Source organism: Nerophis ophidion, linkage group LG24 (genome assembly GCF_033978795.1).
Source record: "Nerophis ophidion isolate RoL-2023_Sa linkage group LG24, RoL_Noph_v1.0, whole genome shotgun sequence".
Lineage (NCBI taxonomy): Eukaryota > Metazoa > Chordata > Actinopteri > Syngnathiformes > Syngnathidae > Nerophis > Nerophis ophidion.
Window position 1 is genome coordinate 10035549 of NC_084634.1, and position 19860 is coordinate 10055408.

At 43.7% G+C, this 19860-nt stretch overlaps 2 protein-coding genes across 2 annotated transcripts in view; one reads left to right on the forward strand and one right to left on the reverse strand.

Moving 5' to 3' along the window:
* Positions 1-19860, forward strand: part of si:ch211-63o20.7 (Serine/threonine-protein kinase pdik1l-B-like) — a 76510-nt gene that overhangs the window by 33184 nt on the left and 23466 nt on the right. The gene's annotated exons all lie outside the window — the stretch shown is intronic.
* Positions 1827-19860, reverse strand: part of elp3 (elongator acetyltransferase complex subunit 3) — a 45121-nt gene continuing 27087 nt past the window's right edge. Inside the window, exons 10-15 of the mRNA XM_061886542.1 lie at positions 9050-9243; positions 7702-7792; positions 4713-4778; positions 4420-4647; positions 4280-4361; positions 1827-3106 (exon numbers count right to left, since the gene is read on the reverse strand). Coding sequence (XP_061742526.1) covers positions 3030-3106; positions 4280-4361; positions 4420-4647; positions 4713-4778; positions 7702-7792; positions 9050-9243 — 738 coding nt within the window. The 3' untranslated portion in view covers positions 1827-3029. The remainder of the gene's footprint in view (positions 3107-4279; positions 4362-4419; positions 4648-4712; positions 4779-7701; positions 7793-9049; positions 9244-19860) is intronic.

Here is a 19860-nt window from a genome sequence, read left to right on the forward strand (position 1 = left end):
ATTAAGCATATTTATGTGTTCATTCCATGACTGTATATATATATTGGTATTGGTTGATATTGGTATCGGTAATTAAGAGTTGGACAATATCGGATATCGGCAACAAAGCCATTATCGGACATCTCTACTTTCAACAATAAATGTTCCATCTGGACAGGCAGCTTCCCCAATGGTGGAGATTCGCGTCGAGATAGGGGTGTAACGGTACACAAAAATTTCGATTCGGTATGTACCTCGGTTTAGAGGTCACGGTTCGGTTCATTTTCGGTACAGTAAGAAAACAAAATATAATTTTCTTTGGTTATTTATTTACCAAATTTGTAAACAATGGTTTGATCCTTTTAACATTGGGAACACTATAACAATTCTGCCCACGTTAATCCACATTAAACTGCCTCAAGTTGTTGCTTTGATTAAATAAAATGACAAAACCTTTCTTCTACATATAAAAAGTGCAATATTAAACAGTTTCAAGTTAATTCACCATGCTTAATTTATTACAGCATTTGGGAAGCCTGTAGTTTATTTTTATTTTGTAAATGTTATATTTTCGTCAAACCTGACCCTGCCATTCAAAAGTAGGCTGCTACATTACTAATGATTAATATAACTATAGCTGAAATGCGGACGTTATACCGGTCCGTTGTGGTGAAGAAGGAGCTGAGCCGGAAGGCAAAGCTCTCAATTTACCGGTCGATCTACGTTCCCATCCTCACCTATGGTCATGAGCTTTGGGTCATGACCGAAAGGATAAGATCACGGGTACAAGCGGCCGAAATGAGTTTCCTCCGCCGTGTGGCGGGGCTCTCCCTTAGAGATAGGGTGAGAAGCTCTGCCATCCGGGAGGAACTCAAAGTAAAGCCGCTGCTCCTTCACATCGAGAGGAGCCAGATGAGGTGGTTCGGGCATCTGGTCAGGATGCCACCCGAACGCCTCCCTAGGGAGGTGTTTAGGGCACGTCCAACCGGTAGGAGGCCACGGGGAAGACCCAGGACACGTTGGGAAGACTATGTCTCCCGGCTGGCCTGGGAACGCCTCGGGATCCCCCGGGAAGAGCTAGACGAAGTGGCTGGGGAGAGGGAAGTCTGGGTTTCCCTGCTTAGGCTGTTGCCCCCGCGACCCGACCTCGGATAAGCGGAAGATGATGGATGGATGGATGGATGGATAGCTGAAAAAAACAGTACAATAGCAATAGGAGAGAATATTCATCCCTAAAACAAGTGAAATAACAGACAGACAGGGCTTTGCTGCCTCTAACACGCACACACTTAGCAAAATGAGCTAACGTTATGCTAAAAACTAATTAGCCTTCACCTCAAGCCAGAACTGCGAGCGAGCTGAGCTGCATTTTAAGTTTCTAGAAGGTCAACGGGCTCATAGTGATGCTAGTAGTAGGTGTGACTGGGAAGTGTTTTTTATAATTTGGGGAGAGTACGATGTCTGCTGCTAAACACATATCTGCTCGACGCTGAAGCACTGACATGCGTTCTGAATATGCACTGCTGATTGGCTTTGTACGTAACCAATCAGATGGTTTTGTGGGCGGGACAGAGGCAGAAAGCAGAGCAGCTTGTTAAGACTTTTGCTTACAAACTCGTTCGGACCGAAACCCCCGTACCGAAACGGTTCAATACAAATACACATACCGTTACACCCCTTTGTCGAAAACGTGTCAATTTTGTTGAGAGACCAGTTAATCAATTCCGTATTTCAAGATGTTGTAGAACAGTGCTAAGGAGAGGCTCTTAGAAAGTTAAAACAAGACAAAGAAGTAAAGCGGGAGAGGGAGGGGAGTGTCTGCCTTGGTACAGACTCCACTATGAATGTACGCCAATCACACTTTATTCTTCAGAAATAAAAAAAAAACACTTGTGTATCAAAGTACATGACAAACATAAATGAAATTGGGTGAAATAATCCGCACTGGTCTATAAACTATTTAACCGAGGGCCGAAAGCCGACTTAAAATATGTACAAAATGTGTACATATATTTATATATACATATTAGTGATGTATAATTTATTAATTTATACTATTGGATATTAAGTGTGTGACAGTTGAACTCCAACCTTGTTTACTTGTGACGACCTCAAAGTTTTGTAATCAATCAGAAATATCAAGCAGCCAAAATGCACCAAACATGGATAAGTGTGGAGAGACTAGCATATTTCCCATCATGCATTGTAGGGGATTTAAATGGGTGTCATTCTGAATGTTTCTATGTTGCATTGACATTTTTTAAACTACTCACAAATTGTATGTTACCATGTCTGTTGGAAAAAAAATTTCCACCATGACTAGGGAAGTTTGTTTGAATGTGGTCATATAAGTAAATGCTGCACAGCATAAGTGATCATAGACCTGAATTACTCATGTTGTCCACAAGATGGCGACACCACAAAGGTAGCGTACAAATCTTCTTTTATAAATGGGGTGAAATCTCCCTGTTGCCAGATTCCTTATAAACTCATGACGTCTTGGGGGGCCAAGTTGAAAACGTTGGCGGGGCCGTATTTTGGACAGCCCCAGTTTATCAAATAGGATGAAACAAAATTCAGCATATAAACATTGTCCATTCTACAACTACTTAAAGGCGTATTTGGCTGAAACCCTTTCGGTACCTATAAGATTCACCAGGGGTCCATTATTTGTAATATGAATTATGATTTGCTTTATTTTATGACAACATCCCTAAAGTTCAGTGAGCAGGTTGTGGTATGTGTGTTGACTTTTTGTGTTGGTTTATTTGCGCCCTGATTGGGAAAGGTTGTTTGGATTGGGTCATATATGACAATTCTATGCTGTATACAACTGAAAGTGCAATTCATGGTCATTTACCGGACCTGCTCACGATATTCATGAAATGACGGAAAAATGGGAGTAACTATACTGTGAAATAATTTAAAATAAAGTTGGAGGCGGGCCAGATTCCTTATCACACTGGTGATGTCTCGAGGGCCAAATTGAAGACTGCAGACTGTAGTTTCCCTGTTCTACCCCACACTTGATGGAACACTTGTAGTCCAGGTCAGTCTAGAATCTTGACCATGTACGGTCCTTCCAAGTGGTATCCCATCTTCCTGTAGTAGTTCCTGGTTCCTACGCCTGCAAAACAGGACCGGATGTCAGCTGGGATGTTTCTGAAGTCACAGACAACATTTGCTCTCTTGGTGTTGATTTCTGGACTGAAAAAGTCCTTTTAGGAGTCTAACATTGTTGGCTGAGGATCCAAACAGCTGCATAGTTTGTCCTCATTAGATGGTGGGAACAACATGATCACTGTTGTTTCTATCAACTACTTCTACTCTCATTAAAACCTTAGTTGTTTTGTTTTTTTTAAATAAACAGACAACCTATACTGTCTTGGCAAAGGAAAGATTAGAATCTGACTTTTTAAGCAGCATTTTATTTTATCTACCTGACCTTGTTGGCTTACCCTCCATTGTATCCAAACTCATGTTTTTATCCACCTGACCTTGTTGTTGGCTTACCTTCGCTCATATCCAACCAAACTCATGTTTTTATCTACCTAAGCTCATTGTTGGCTTACTCTCCATCGTATCTAAACTCATGTTTTTATCCACCCACCCTCATTGTTGGCTTACCCTCCATCGTATCCAAACTCGCGTTTTTATCCACCCACCCTCATTGTTGGCTTACCCTCCATCGTATCCAAACTCATGTTTTTATCCACCTGACCTTGTTGGCTTACCTTCGCTCGTATCCAGACTCATGTTTTTATCTACCCAACCCTTATTGTTGGCTTACTCTCCATCGTATCCAAACTCATGTTTTTATCCACCTGTTCTAATTGTTGGCTTACTCTCCATCGTATCCAAACTCATGTTTTTATCCACCTAATCTCATTGTTACCCTCCATCGTATCCAAATTCATGTTTTTATACACTTGACCTTGTTGTGGGCTTACCTTCGCTCGTATCCAAACTCATGTTTTTCATCCACCTAACCTTGTTGTTGGTTTACTGTCCATCATATCCAAACTCGTGTTTTTATCCATCTAATCTCCCTTGTATTTAAACTCATGTTTTATCCACCCAACCTTGTGGTTTGCTTACCCTCACTCGTATTCAAACTCATGTTTTTATCCCCTTAACTTCCTTGTTGGCTTACTTTCCATCATATCCAAACTCATGTTTTTATCCACCTGACTTTGTTGTTGGCTTACCCTCACTAGTATCCAAACTCATGATTTAATCCACCTGGTTCCTCTCAGCACAAATGAAAGTGTTCCGAGTGGAAACATTTAAGAAGGCGCACCTGAAATGACGGCCAGTTTGGAAGAGCCGTGTTCTTCTCTGGAAATCCTCTCTGCTTCTTCCATCAACATCATTCCAAAACCCTGAAGACACCAAGACATTTAGATCATGTGTAACCGCCGCCATGCGCTTTTCGCCTACCTGATGTTGGAACTTGGTGGGGTCCCGGCTGCTCACGGGGACCACGCTGCCGTAGACGTGCAGCTCGCGCACGATGGACACGCCCCCTTTCAGTTCGGCTCGAAAGGATTGCGGGGAGCAGCGGCGCAGACGCAGCAGACCGATCAAGATGTCCAGTTGTGGATCCTCGTAGGAGAGGAAGGTTTCCCAGGAACCGTTGGCCACGTAGTCCCGCCTCACCAGCTCCACCTAAACACACAGGACGTGCTTTAAAACTGCAGAGTCAGCCATCATCTGCAGGACCACGCCTTTACCTGGTAGGGTCGAACTTTGTGGTGGATTTCCTGAATGCCAACTTCTCTGGTCCTCACATCTCGACACTGCCAAAAAGCACATCAAATGTGTCACATTTATAACATTACTTCCTGTCTTTGTCACATTTATAACATTACTTCCTGTCTTTGTCATGTTTACAACACTACTTCCTGTCTTTGTCATGTTTACAACTTTACTTTCTGCCTGCGTCACATTTACACTACTACTTCCTGTCTGTGTCACATTTACACTACTACTTCCTGTCTGTGTCACATTTACACTACTACTTCCTGTCTGTGTCACGTTTACATCACTACTTTCTGCTTGTCACATTTACACCACTACTTCCTGTCTGTCACATTTACATCACTACTTTCTGCTTGCGTCACATTTACAACACTACTTCCTGCCTGTGTCACGTTTACATCACTACTTCCTGCCTGTATCATATTCACACTACTACTTCCTGTCTGTCACATTTACACTACTACTTCCTGTGTGTCACATTTACACCACCACTTCCTGCCTGTGTCACGTTTACATCACTACTTCCTGCCTGTATCATATTCACACTACTACTTCCTGTGTGTCACATTTACACCACCACTTCCTGCCTGTGTCACATTTACAACACTAGTTCCTGCCTGTGTCAGTTACAACACTACTTTCTGCATGTCACAGTTACACCACTACTTCCTGTCTGTCACATTTACACTACTACTTCCTGTCTGTGTCACGTTTACATCACTACTTTCTGCTTGCGTCACATTTACACCACTACTTCCTGCCTGTGTCACGTTTACATCACTACTTCCTGCCTGTATCATATTCACACTACTACTTCCTGTCTGTCACATTCACACTACTACTTCCTGTCTGTCACATTTACACTACTACTTCCTGTGTCACATTTATACCACCTCTTCCTGCCTGTGTCACAGTTACAACACTACTTCCTGCCTGTGACAGTTACACCACTACTTCCTGTCTATGTCACATTTACACTACTACTTCCTGTCTGTGTCACGTTTACATCACTACTTTCTGCTTGCGTCACATTTACACCACTACTTCCTGTCTGTGTCACGTTTACATCACCACTATCTGCTAGCGTCACATTTACAACACTACTTCCTGCCTGTATAATATTCACACTACTACTTCCTGTCTGTCACATTTATGCTACTACTTCCTGTCTGTCACATTTATGCTACTACTTCCTGTCTGTCACATTTACGCTACTACTCCCTGTCTGTCACATTTACGCTACTACTCCCTGTCTGTCACATTTACGCTACTACTTCCTGTCTGTCACATTTACGCTACTACTCCCTGTCTGTCACATTTACGCTACTACTTCCTGTCTGTGTCACATTTACGCTACTACTTCCTGTCTGTGTCACATTTACGCTACTACTTCCTGTCTGTGTCACATTTACACCACCACTTCCTGTCTGTGTCACATTTACACCACCACTTCCTGCCTGTGTCACAGTTACACCACCACTTCCTGCCTGTGTCACAGTTACAACACTACTTACTGTGTCACATTTACACCACATCTTCTTGTCTGTGTCACATTTAAATTTCTACTTCCTGTCCGTCACGTTTACACCACTACTTCCTGCCTGTGTCACGTTTACATCACTACTTCCTGCCTGTATCATATTCACACTACTACTTCCTGTCTGTCACATTTACACTACTATTTCCTGTCTGTCACATTTACACTACTACTTCCTGTGTGTCACATTTACACCACCTTTTCCTGCCTGTGTCACATTTACACTACTACTTCCTGTGTGTCACATTTACACCACCACTTCCTGCCTGTGTCACAGTTACAACACTACTTCCTGCCTGTGTCAGTTACATTACTTTCTGCATGTCACAGTTACACCACTACTTCCTGTCTATGTCACATTTACACTACTACTTCCTGTCTGTGTCACGTTTACATCACTACTTTCTGCTTGCGTCACATTTACACCACTACTTCCTGTCTGTGTCACGTTTACATCACTACTTTCTGCTTGTGTCACATTTACACCACTACTTCCTGTCTGTGTCACGTTTACATCACCACTATCTGCTAGCGTCACATTTACAACACTACTTCCTGCCTGTATCATATTCACACTACTACTTCCTGTCTGTCACATTTACGCTACTACTTCCTGTCTGTCACATTTACGCTACTACTCCCTGTCTGTCACATTGACACTACTACTTCCTGTCTGTCACATTAACGCTACTACTCCCTGTGTCACATTTACGCTACTACTTCCTGTCTGTGTCACATTTACGCTACTACTTCCTGTCTGTGTCACATTTACACCACCACTTCCTGCCTGTGTCACAGTTACAACACTACTTCCTGCCTGTGTCAGTTACAACACTACTTACTGTGTCACATTTACACCACATCTTCCTATCTGTGTCACATTTACACCACATCTTCCTGTCTGTGTCACATTTAAATTTCTACTTCCTGTCCGTCACGTTTACACTACTACTTCCTGCCTGTGTCACATTTACGCTACTACTTCCTATCTGTATCACATTCACACCTTTTACTTCCTGCCTCTATCACATTCACACCTTTTTACTTCCTGCCTGTGTCACATTTACAACGCTACTTCCTGTCTGTGTCACATTTACACTACTACTTCCTGTCTGTGTCACATTTACACTACTACTTCCTGCCTGTGTCACATTTACACTACTACTTCCTGCCTGTGTAACATTTACACTACTACTTCCTGACTGTGTCACATTTACACTACTACTTCCTGACTGTGTCACATTTACACTACTACTTCCTGACTGTGTCACATTTACACTACTACTTCCTGTCTGTGTTGACTGGCAATGGCTTCTATTCTGCTCCATTGCTTGGCATCTATTCTTGGCTCCAAAGTTGGCATCAGCGTGATCTAGGATTAGGTGACTTTCCTTGAGTCGTTTGCTTTAAGAAGGACGTCTCACCTCAGTGCCCATGTCCTTCATCCTGGCTAGAGCCAGTTCCCGCAGGTTTCCGTGCTCCACTCCCGAGCTCACTAACGGCATGGGGATGTCCCTGAAAGCACCAAATAGATTATGATTATGTTCCTATTTAGTTATATTATCATATCAATAATAGTAATAACACAATTTCCACATATATGGATAGACAAGCACTCAGACTACCAATCATATCTCCCAATTACAAGAACCCTTTCAAAAAATCCTAAATCCAGCCCATGATTTGGGATCAGCCTCAAATTTAAATCACTTGTCTCATTTCCGGAAAGTTTTATCAAAATCTGTTGAAATGTTTAAATGAGTGTGTGATTGTTGTGCTGGACATTTTTAAACAGGATTCAAATTGCACTGTTTTGTATTTCAGATGATAAAGTAGTGAGTATACTTTAAAGGACTGAATACTGTCAAAGTACTGAGTACACCGTAAAGGACTGAATACTGTCAAAGTACTGAGTACATTTTAAAGGACTGAATACTGTCAAAGTACTGAGTACACATTAAAGGACTGAATACTGTCAAAGTAGTGAGTACATTTTAAAGGACTGAATACTGTCAAAGTACTGAGTACACTTTAAAGGACTGAATACTGTCAAAGTACTGAGTACATTTTAAAGGACTGAATATTGTCAAAGTAGTGAGTACAGTTTAAAGGACTGAATACTGTCAAAGTACTGAGTACATTTTAAAGGACTGAATACTGTCAAAGTACTGAGTACACTTTAATGGACTGAATACTGTCAAAGTACTGAGTACACGGTAAAGGACTGAATACTGTCAAAGTACTGAGTACATTTTAAAGGACTGAATACTGTCAAAGTACTGAGTACACTTTAAAAGACTGAATACTGTCAAAGTAGTGAGTACATTTTAAAGGACTGAATACTGTCAAAGTACTGAGTACACTTTAAAGGACTGAATACTGTCAAAGTACTGAGTACACTTTAAAGGACTGAATACTGTCAAAGTACTGAGTACACTTTAAAGGACTGAATACTGCCAAAGTAGTGAGTACACTTTAACGTCCACAATTACCACATACCCTCAGGGAATTATAAAATGTAAAACAAAATAGAATTTGAACATTTTTACATTATATGAGCTATATTTTCTTTTAATTTATGAAGTACAATATATTTTATTGTAGGTATTTATGTGAGAATTATTTCACGTCTGAATTGAAATGATTGATATTGAATGTATGTCTATCCTACGTCCAGACTTTAGGAACACCCTGTATAAAAACACATGCAACAAATGTTTCCAGACTGCACCATCCTCTCAGACCGAGGTGGCGCAGACTGCATGCACTTACCTCTGCACGCGATAAACGCGAGTCCAGGGCGGCACCAGCGCCAGGATTCGGGCCACCAGGTCGACCAGAGTGCTGGGTGTGTAGCTCTTGTAGCGGCCCGTCTTCCATAGCTCATACAGACCCGTGCCTCGGATCACGAGAGTTGGGTATAACTTCAAACCGTCGGGCCTGAATGCTGGATTTTCAAAAAACTCCTGCAAAAAAAGAAAGAGATTTGTAACCGTACATAAAAAGACAAATGTATTAGTATGCATTTCAGGTTGTGACGACGACTTATGTTTCCAGCAGACAAGCGTGGTTGGTGGAGCACACCATCCCATAAGAAGTACTTTTTACATTCATTCACTGATTGGTTTGAATTGTGTGCGGTCTTCCGTGGTTGGTTAAATGTAGGCACACCTCAGATACCCACACACAGATTGTATCACACACTCAGGAATCTGGATGCGCTCGCTCAAATTAAGTAAGTAGGCAGCCTAGCGAGGGTTCTTTATGATTAGGGACTGACGGACAACTTTAAGACACAATTACTCTGATGTAAAACATACGTACTCTGTCCTAAAACACACGTCCTTTGATCTAAAACACAGTTACTTTGATCCAAAACACACATACGTCGTTCTAAAACACATGTACGCAGACCTAAAACATGTACTCAGATCAAAAACACACGTAGTTGGATCCAAAACACACGTAGTCGGATCCAAAACACACGTAGTCGGATCCAAAACACACGTAGTCGGATCCAAAACACACGTAGTCGGATCCAAAACACACATACTCGGATCCAAAACACACATACTCGGATCCAAAACACACATACTCGGATCCAAAACACACGTAGTCGGATCCAAAACACACGTACGCGGATCAAAAACACACGTACGCAGACCTAAAACATGTACTCAGATCGAAAACACACATAGTCGGATCCAAAACACACGTACTGGGATCCAAAACACACGGACACGGATCCAAAACACACGTACGTAGACCTACAACGTGTACTCAGATCGAAAACACACATAGTCGGATCGAAAACACACATACTCTGATCCAAAACACACGGACACGGATCCAAAACACACGTACGCAGACTTAAAACATGTACTCAGATCGAAAACACACGTAGTCAAATCGAAAACACACATACACGCATCCAAAACACACGTACGCGGATCCAAAACACACGTACGCGGATCCAAAACATGTACTCCGATCGAAAACACACATAGTCGGATCGAAAACACACATACTCTGATCCAAAACACACGTAGTCGGATCCAAAACACACGTAGTCGGATCCAAAACCCACGTACGCGGATCCAAAACACATGTACGCGGATCCAAAACACACGTACGCAGACCTAAAACATGTACTCGGATCGAAAACACACGTAGTCTGATCGAAAACACACGTACGCGGATCCAAAACACACGTACGCGGATCCAAAACACACGTACGCAGACCTAAAACATGTACTCAGATCGAAAACACACAGTCGGATCGAAAACACACATACTCTGATCCAAAACACACGTAGTCGGATCCAAAACACACGTAGTCGGATCCAAAACCCACGTACGCGGATCCAAAACACATGTACGCGGATCCAAAACACACGTACGCAGACCTAAAACATGTACTCGGATCGAAAACACACGTAGTCTGATCGAAAACACACGTACGCGGATCCAAAACACACGTACGCGGATCCAAAACACACGTACGCAGACCTAAAACATGTACTCAGATCGAAAACACACAGTCGGATCGAAAACACACATACTCTGATCCAAAACACACGTAGTCGGATCCAAAACACACGTACGTGGATCCAAAACACACATACGCGGATCCAAAACACACGTACGCAGACCTAAAACATGTACTCAGATCGAAAACACACGTAGTCGGATCGAAAACACACATACACGCATCCAAAACACACGTACGCGGATCCAAAACACACGTACGCGGATCCAAAACATCTACTCAGATGGAAAACACACATAGTCGGATCGAAAACACACATAGTCGGATCCAAAACACACGTACGCGGATCCAAAACACACGTACGCGGATCCAAAACACACGTACGCGGATCCAAAACACACGTACGCAGACCTAAAACATGTACTCAGATCGAAAACACAAATAGTCGGATCGAAAACACACATACTCTGATCGAAAACACACGTAGTCGGATCCAAAACACACGTACGCGGATCCAAAACACACGTACGCGGATCCAAAACACACGTACGCGGATCCAAAACACACGTACGCAGACCTAAAACATGTACTCAGATCGAAAACACACATAGTCGGATCGAGAACACACATACACGCATCCAAAACACACGTACGCGGATCCAAAACATGTACTCAGATCCAAAACACACGTAGTCGGATCCAAAACACACGTACGCGGATCCAAAACACACGTACGCAGACCTAAAACATGTACTCAGATCGAAAACACACGTACGCGGATCCAAAACACACGTACGCAGACCTAAAACATGTACTCAGATCGAAAACACACGTACGCGGATCCAAAACACACGTACGCGAATCCAAAACACACGTACGCGGATCCAAAACACACGTACGCAGACCTAAAACATGTACTCAGATCGAAAACACACATAGTCGGATCGAAAACACACATACTCTGATCCAAAACACACGTAGTCGGATCCAAAACACACGTACGCGGATCCAAAACCCATGTACGCGGATCCAAAACACACGTACGCAGACCTAACAACATCTACTCAGATCGAAAACAAACGTAGTCGGATCGAAAACACACGTACGCGGATCCAAAACACACGTACGCGGATCCAAAACACACGTACGCGAATCCAAAACACACGTACGCGGATCCAAAACACACGTACGCGGATCCAAAATACACGTACGCAGACCTAAAACATGTACTCGGATCGAAAACACACAGTCGGATCCAAGACACACGTAGTCGGATCCAAAACACACGTAGTCGGATCCAAAACACACGTAGTCGGATCCAAAACACACGTAGTCGGATCCAAAACACACATACTCGGATCCAAAACACACATACTCGGATCCAAAACACACGTAGTCGGATCCAAAACACACGTACGCGGATCAAAAACACACGTACGCAGACCTAAAACATGTACTCAGATCGAAAACACACATAGTCGGATCCAAAACACACGTACTGGGATCCAAAACACACGGACACGGATCCAAAACACACGTACGTAGACCTAAAACATGTACTCAGATCGAAAACACACATAGTCGGATCGAAAACACACATACTCTGATCCAAAACACATGTACGCGGATCCAAAACACACGTACGCAGACTCAAAACATGTACTCAGATCGAAAACACACATAGTCGGATCGAAAACACACGTACGCGGTTCCAAAACACACGTACGCAGACTTAAAACATGTACTCAGATCGAAAACACACGTAGTCAAATCGAAAACACACATACACGCATCCAAAACACACGTACGCGGATCCAAAACACACGTACGCGGATCCAAAACATGTACTCCGATCGAAAACACACATAGTCGGATCGAAAACACACATACTCTGATCCAAAACACACGTAGTCGGATCCAAAACACACGTACGCGGATCCAAAACCCACGTACGCGGATCCAAAACACATGTACGCGGATCCAAAACACACGTACGCAGACCTAAAACATGTACTCGGATCGAAAACACACGTAGTCTGATCGAAAACACACGTACGCGGATCCAAAACACACGTACGCAGACCTAAAACATGTACTCAGATCTAAAACACACATAGTCGGATCGAAAACACACATACTCTGATCCAAGACACACGTAGTCGGATCCAAAGCACACGTAGTCGGATCCAAAACACACGTAGTCGGATCCAAAACACACATACTCGGATCCAAAACACACATACTCGGATCAAAAACACACGTACGCAGACCTAAAACATGTACTCAGATCGAAAACACACATAGTCGGATCCAAAACACACGTACTGGGATCCAAAACACACGGACACGGATCCAAAACACACGTACGTAGACCTAAAACATGTACTCAGATCGAAAACACACATAATCGGATCGAAAACACACATACTCTGATCCAAAACACATGTACGCGGATCCAAAACACACGTACGCAGACTTAAAACATGTACTCAGATCGAAAACACACATAGTCGGATCGAAAACACACGTACGCGGTTCCAAAACACACGTACGCAGACCTAAAACATGTACTCAGATCGAAAACACACGTAGTCAAATCGAAAACACACATACACGCATCCAAAACACACGTACGCGGATCCAAAACACACGTACGCGGATCCAAAACATGTACTCCGATCGAAAACACACATAGTCGGATCGAAAACACACATACTCTGATCCAAAACACACGTAGTCGGATCCAAAACACACGTACGCGGATCCAAAACCCACGTACGCGGATCCAAAATACATGTACGCGGATCCAAAACACACGTACGCAGACCTAAAACATGTACTCGGATCGAAAACACACGTAGTCTGATCGAAAACACACGTACGCGGATCCAAAACACACGTACGCGGATCCAAAACACACGTACGCAGACCTAAAACATGTACTCAGATCGAAAACACACATAGTCGGATCGAAAACACACATACTCTGATCCAAAACACACGTAGTCGGATCCAAAACACACGTACGTGGATCCAAAACCCACGTACGCAGACCTAAAACATGTACTCAGATCGAAAACACACGTAGTCGGATCGAAAACACACATACACGCATCCAAAACACACGTACGCGGATCCAAAACACACGTACGCAGACCTAAAACATGTACTCAGATCGAAAACACACGTAGTCGGATCGAAAACACACATACACGCATCCAAAACACACGTACGCGGATCCAAAACACACGTACGCGGATCCAAAACATCTACTCAGATCGAAAACACACATAGTCGGATCGAAAACACACATAGTCGGATCCAAAACACACGTACGCGGATCCAAAACACACGTACGCGGATCCAAAACACACGTACGCGGATCCAAAACACACGTACGCAGACCTAAAACATGTACTCAGATCGAAAACACAAATAGTCGGATCGAAAACACACATACTCTGATCGAAAACACACGTAGGCGGATCCAAAACACACGTAGGCGGATCCAAAACACACGTACGCGGATCCAAAACACACGTACGCGGATCCAAAACACACGTACGCGGATCCAAAACACACGTACGCGGATCCAAAACACACGTACGCGGATCCAAAACACACGTACGCAGACCTAAAACATGTACTCAGATCGAAAACACACATAGTCGGATCGAAAACACACATACACGCATCCAAAACACACGTACGCGGATCCAAAACATGTACTCAGATCCATAACACACGTAGTCGGATCCAAAACACATGTACGCGGATCCAAAACACACGTACGCAGACCTAAAACATGTACTCAGATCGAAAACACACGTACGCGGATCCAAAACACACGTACGCGGATCCAAAACACACGTACGCGGATCCAAAACACACGTACGCGGATCCAAAACACACGTACGCGGATCCAAAACACACGTACGCGGATCCAAAACACACGTACGCAGACCTAAAACATGTACTCAGATCGAAAACACACATAGTCGGATCGAAAACACACATACACGCATCCAAAACACACGTACGCGGATCCAAAACATGTACTCAGATCCATAACACACGTAGTCGGATCCAAAACACATGTACGCGGATCCAAAACACACGTACGCAGACCTAAAACATGTACTCAGATCGAAAACACACGTACGCGGATCCAAAACACACGTACGCAGACCTAAAACATGTACTCAGATCGAAAACACACGTACGCGGATCCAAAACACACGTACGCGAATCCAAAACACACGTACGCGGATCCAAATCACACGTACGCAGACCTAAAACATGTACTCAGATCGAAAACACACATAGTCGGATCGAAAACACACATACTCTGATCCAAAACACACGTAGTCGGATCCAAAACACACGTACGCGGATCCAAAACACATGTACGCGGATCCAAAACACACGTACGCAGACCTAAAACATCTACTCAGATCGAAAACAAACGTAGTCGGATCGAAAACACACGTACGCGGATCCAAAACACACGTACGCGAATCCAAAACACACGTACGCGAATCCAAAACACACGTACGCGAATCCAAAACACACGTATGCGAATCCAAAACACACGTATGCGGATCCAAAACACACGTACGCAGACCTAAAACATGTACTCGGATCGAAAACACACGTAGTCGGATCCAAAACACACGTACGCGGATCCAAAACACACGTACGCGGATCCAAAACACACGTACGCAGACCTAAAACATGTACTCAGATCGAAAACACACGTACGCGGATCCAAAACACACGTACGCAGACCTAAAACATGTACTCAGATCGAAAACACACGTACGCGGATCCAAAACACACGTACGCGAATCCAAAACACACGTACGCGGATCCAAATCACACGTACGCAGACCTAAAACATGTACTCAGATCGAAAACACACATAGTCGGATCGAAAACACACATACTCTGATCCAAAACACACGTAGTCGGATCCAAAACACACGTACGCGGATCCAAAACACATGTACGCGGATCCAAAACACACGTACGCAGACCTAAAACATCTACTCAGATCGAAAACAAACGTAGTCGGATCGAAAACACACGTACGCGGATCCAAAACACACGTACGCGAATCCAAAACGCACGTACGCGAATCCAAAACACACGTACGCGAATCCAAAACACACGTATGCGGATCCAAAACACACGTACGCAGACCTAAAACATGTACTCGGATCGAAAACACACGTAGTCGGATCCAAAACACACGTACGCGGATCCAAAACACACGTACGCGGATCCAAAACACACGTACGCAGACCTAAAACATGTACTCAGATCGAAAACACACGTAGTCGGATCGAAAACACACGTACGCGGATCCAAAACACACGTACGCAGACCTAAAACATGTACTCAGATCGAAAACACACGTAGTCAAATCGAAAACACACATACTCTGATCCAAAACACACGTACGCAGACCTAAAACATGTACTGCACGTAGGCGGATCCAAAACACACGTACGCGGATCCAAAACACACGTACGCGGATCCAAAACACACGTACGCGGATCCAAAACACACGTACGCGGATCCAAAACACACGTACGCGGATCCAAAACACACGTACGCAGACCTAAAACATGTACTCAGATCGAAAACACACATAGTCGGATCGAAAACACACATACACGCATCCAAAACACACGTACGCGGATCCAAAACATGTACTCAGATCCATAACACACGTAGTCGGATCCAAAACACATGTACGCGGATCCAAAACACACGTACGCAGACCTAAAACATGTACTCAGATCGAAAACACACGTACGCGGATCCAAAACACACGTACGCGGATCCAAAACACACGTACGCGGATCCAAAACACACGTACGCGGATCCAAAACACACGTACGCGGATCCAAAACACACGTACGCGGATCCAAAACACACGTACGCGGATCCAAAACACACGTACGCGGATCCAAAACACACGTACGCAGACCTAAAACATGTACTCAGATCGAAAACACACATAGTCGGATCGAAAACACACATACACGCATCCAAAACACACGTACGCGGATCCAAAACATGTACTCAGATCCATAACACACGTAGTCGGATCCAAAACACATGTACGCGGATCCAAAACACACGTACGCAGACCTAAAACATGTACTCAGATCGAAAACACACGTACGCGGATCCAAAACACACGTACGCAGACCTAAAACATGTACTCAGATCGAAAACACACGTACGCGGATCCAAAACACACGTACGCGAATCCAAAACACACGTACGCGGATCCAAATCACACGTACGCAGACCTAAAACATGTACTCAGATCGAAAACACACATAGTCGGATCGAAAACACACATACTCTGATCCAAAACACACGTAGTCGGATCCAAAACACACGTACGCGGATCCAAAACACATGTACGCGGATCCAAAACACACGTACGCAGACCTAAAACATCTACTCAGATCGAAAACAAACGTAGTCGGATCGAAAACACACGTACGCGGATCCAAAACACACGTACGCGAATCCAAAACACACGTACGCGAATCCAAAACACACGTACGCGAATCCAAAACACACGTATGCGAATCCAAAACACACGTATGCGGATCCAAAACACACGTACGCAGACCTAAAACATGTACTCGGATCGAAAACACACGTAGTCGGATCCAAAACACACGTACGCGGATCCAAAACACACGTACGCGGATCCAAAACACACGTACGCAGACCTAAAACATGTACTCAGATCGAAAACACACGTACGCGGATCCAAAACACACGTACGCAGACCTAAAACATGTACTCAGATCGAAAACACACGTACGCGAATCCAAAACACACGTACGCGGATCCAAATCACACGTACGCAGACCTAAAACATGTACTCAGATCGAAAACACACATAGTCGGATCGAAAACACACATACTCTGATCCAAAACACACGTAGTCGGATCCAAAACACACGTACGCGGATCCAAAACACATGTACGCGGATCCAAAACACACGTACGCAGACCTAAAACATCTACTCAGATCGAAAACAAACGTAGTCGGATCGAAAACACACGTACGCGGATCCAAAACACACGTACGCGAATCCAAAACGCACGTACGCGAATCCAAAACACACGTACGCGAATCCAAAACACACGTATGCGGATCCAAAACACACGTACGCAGACCTAAAACATGTACTCGGATCGAAAACACACGTAGTCGGATCCAAAACACACGTACGCGGATCCAAAACACACGTACGCGGATCCAAAACACACGTACGCAGACCTAAAACATGTACTCAGATCGAAAACACACGTAGTCGGATCGAAAACACACGTACGCGGATCCAAAACACACGTACGCAGACCTAAAACATGTACTCAGATCGAAAACACACGTAGTCAAATCGAAAACACACATACTCTGATCCAAAACACACGTACGCAGACCTAAAACATGTACTCAGATCGAAAACAAACGTAGTCGGATCGAAAACACACGTACGCGGTTTGAAAACACACGTACGCGAATCCAAAACACACGTACGCGGATCCAAAACACACGTACGCAGACCTAAAACATGTACTCAGATCGAAAACACACGTAGTCGGATCGAAAACACACATACACGCATCCAAAACACACGTACGCGGATCCAAAACATGTACTCAGATCAAAAACACACATAGTCGGATCCAAAACACACGTACGCGGATCCAAAACACGTACGTGGATCTTCAACACACGTACGCGCATCTACGACACACGTACTCAAATCCGAGACATGCGTACGCGGATACAAATAGGCGTTCTCGGATCCAAAACACATATACTCCAAAACACACATACTCTGATCTAAGTCGCACGTACTCTGATCTATACACACGTACTTGGAACTAAAACACACTTATGCCGATCTAAAACACACTGTGGAGGTTGCCCTCCTGTGGGTTTTTCTGACACAAAGATTCTTCCGTGAGCCCGGTAATCTGAGGTAACAACAAGTCTTTTATTTTCATAAAGCAGTGTGATTTTGCTTTCCAGCAAAATGTCTCTCTGTCTCACGCATCTGCTCACCAGCAACTCCAACCCCGTATCTCGTTCCGGCTGCTGCTAATAAGGGCGACATGTGATTAGATAACAAACCCCAGCTAGGCAATCTACTCACCTGCCGCAGTCTTCGAGGCCGGTTGTGTGTCGGTCCTTACACACCCCGCTCCGCGGCAGGCCCACAGACCACGCCCCCTCCCTCCACACACACACATACTCGGATCTCAGACCAGTGCCTCCATTGATATGCCCCCCTCTACCTCAAAGAACTGCTCACCACCAAATCCTCCACACGACACCTCCGCTCCAAACAGGCTAACCTCCTCCAACCTCCAATGACAAAGCTACAAACTATGGGAGACTGGCCTTTCTGCTCCGCCGCTCCCAGTCTATGGAACACTCTCCCTGACCACCTGAAGGCACCACAGAATGTGGATGCTTTTAAAAAAATAAAGGCTTAAAAAGCCTTTTTTTTTTTTTTTTTTTAAAAGCATTTTTGTAGATATATGAATTCTGGTTCTAGCTATTAGGCTGTTCTAGATTTTATTTTTATTATCTTTCTATTATTATTATTTTATTTTTTTTAAATACACTGTAGCACTTTGAGGCTTTTTGCTCAATGTAAAGTGTTTTTTAAAAATAAAATCTATTATTATTATTATTATCCAACAGACACGTACACGGATATAAAACACAAATTCTGGGATCTTAAACACGCAGTCTGAATGATATTCAGACACACATTAGTGCACACTACATGAATTGCATCACATTTGCCAATCATTTTGCTACCCTTCCATCTATAAGGCTTTCTATATATAAATAAATTGTATAAAAAGGCAATGTTGCAAGTGAGGACAAGACTTGTTTATTGGGAGCAAACATGGCTGCCGTCTGTGGACGTGTCTTCCTTCTCCGCTGCAAACCTTCTCCTAAACAGACTTTCTACAGCAGCAGGGAAAGCTGACTAATAAAAGGTTCACCTTACCTATAAAAAAAGACTCAACTTAGCAC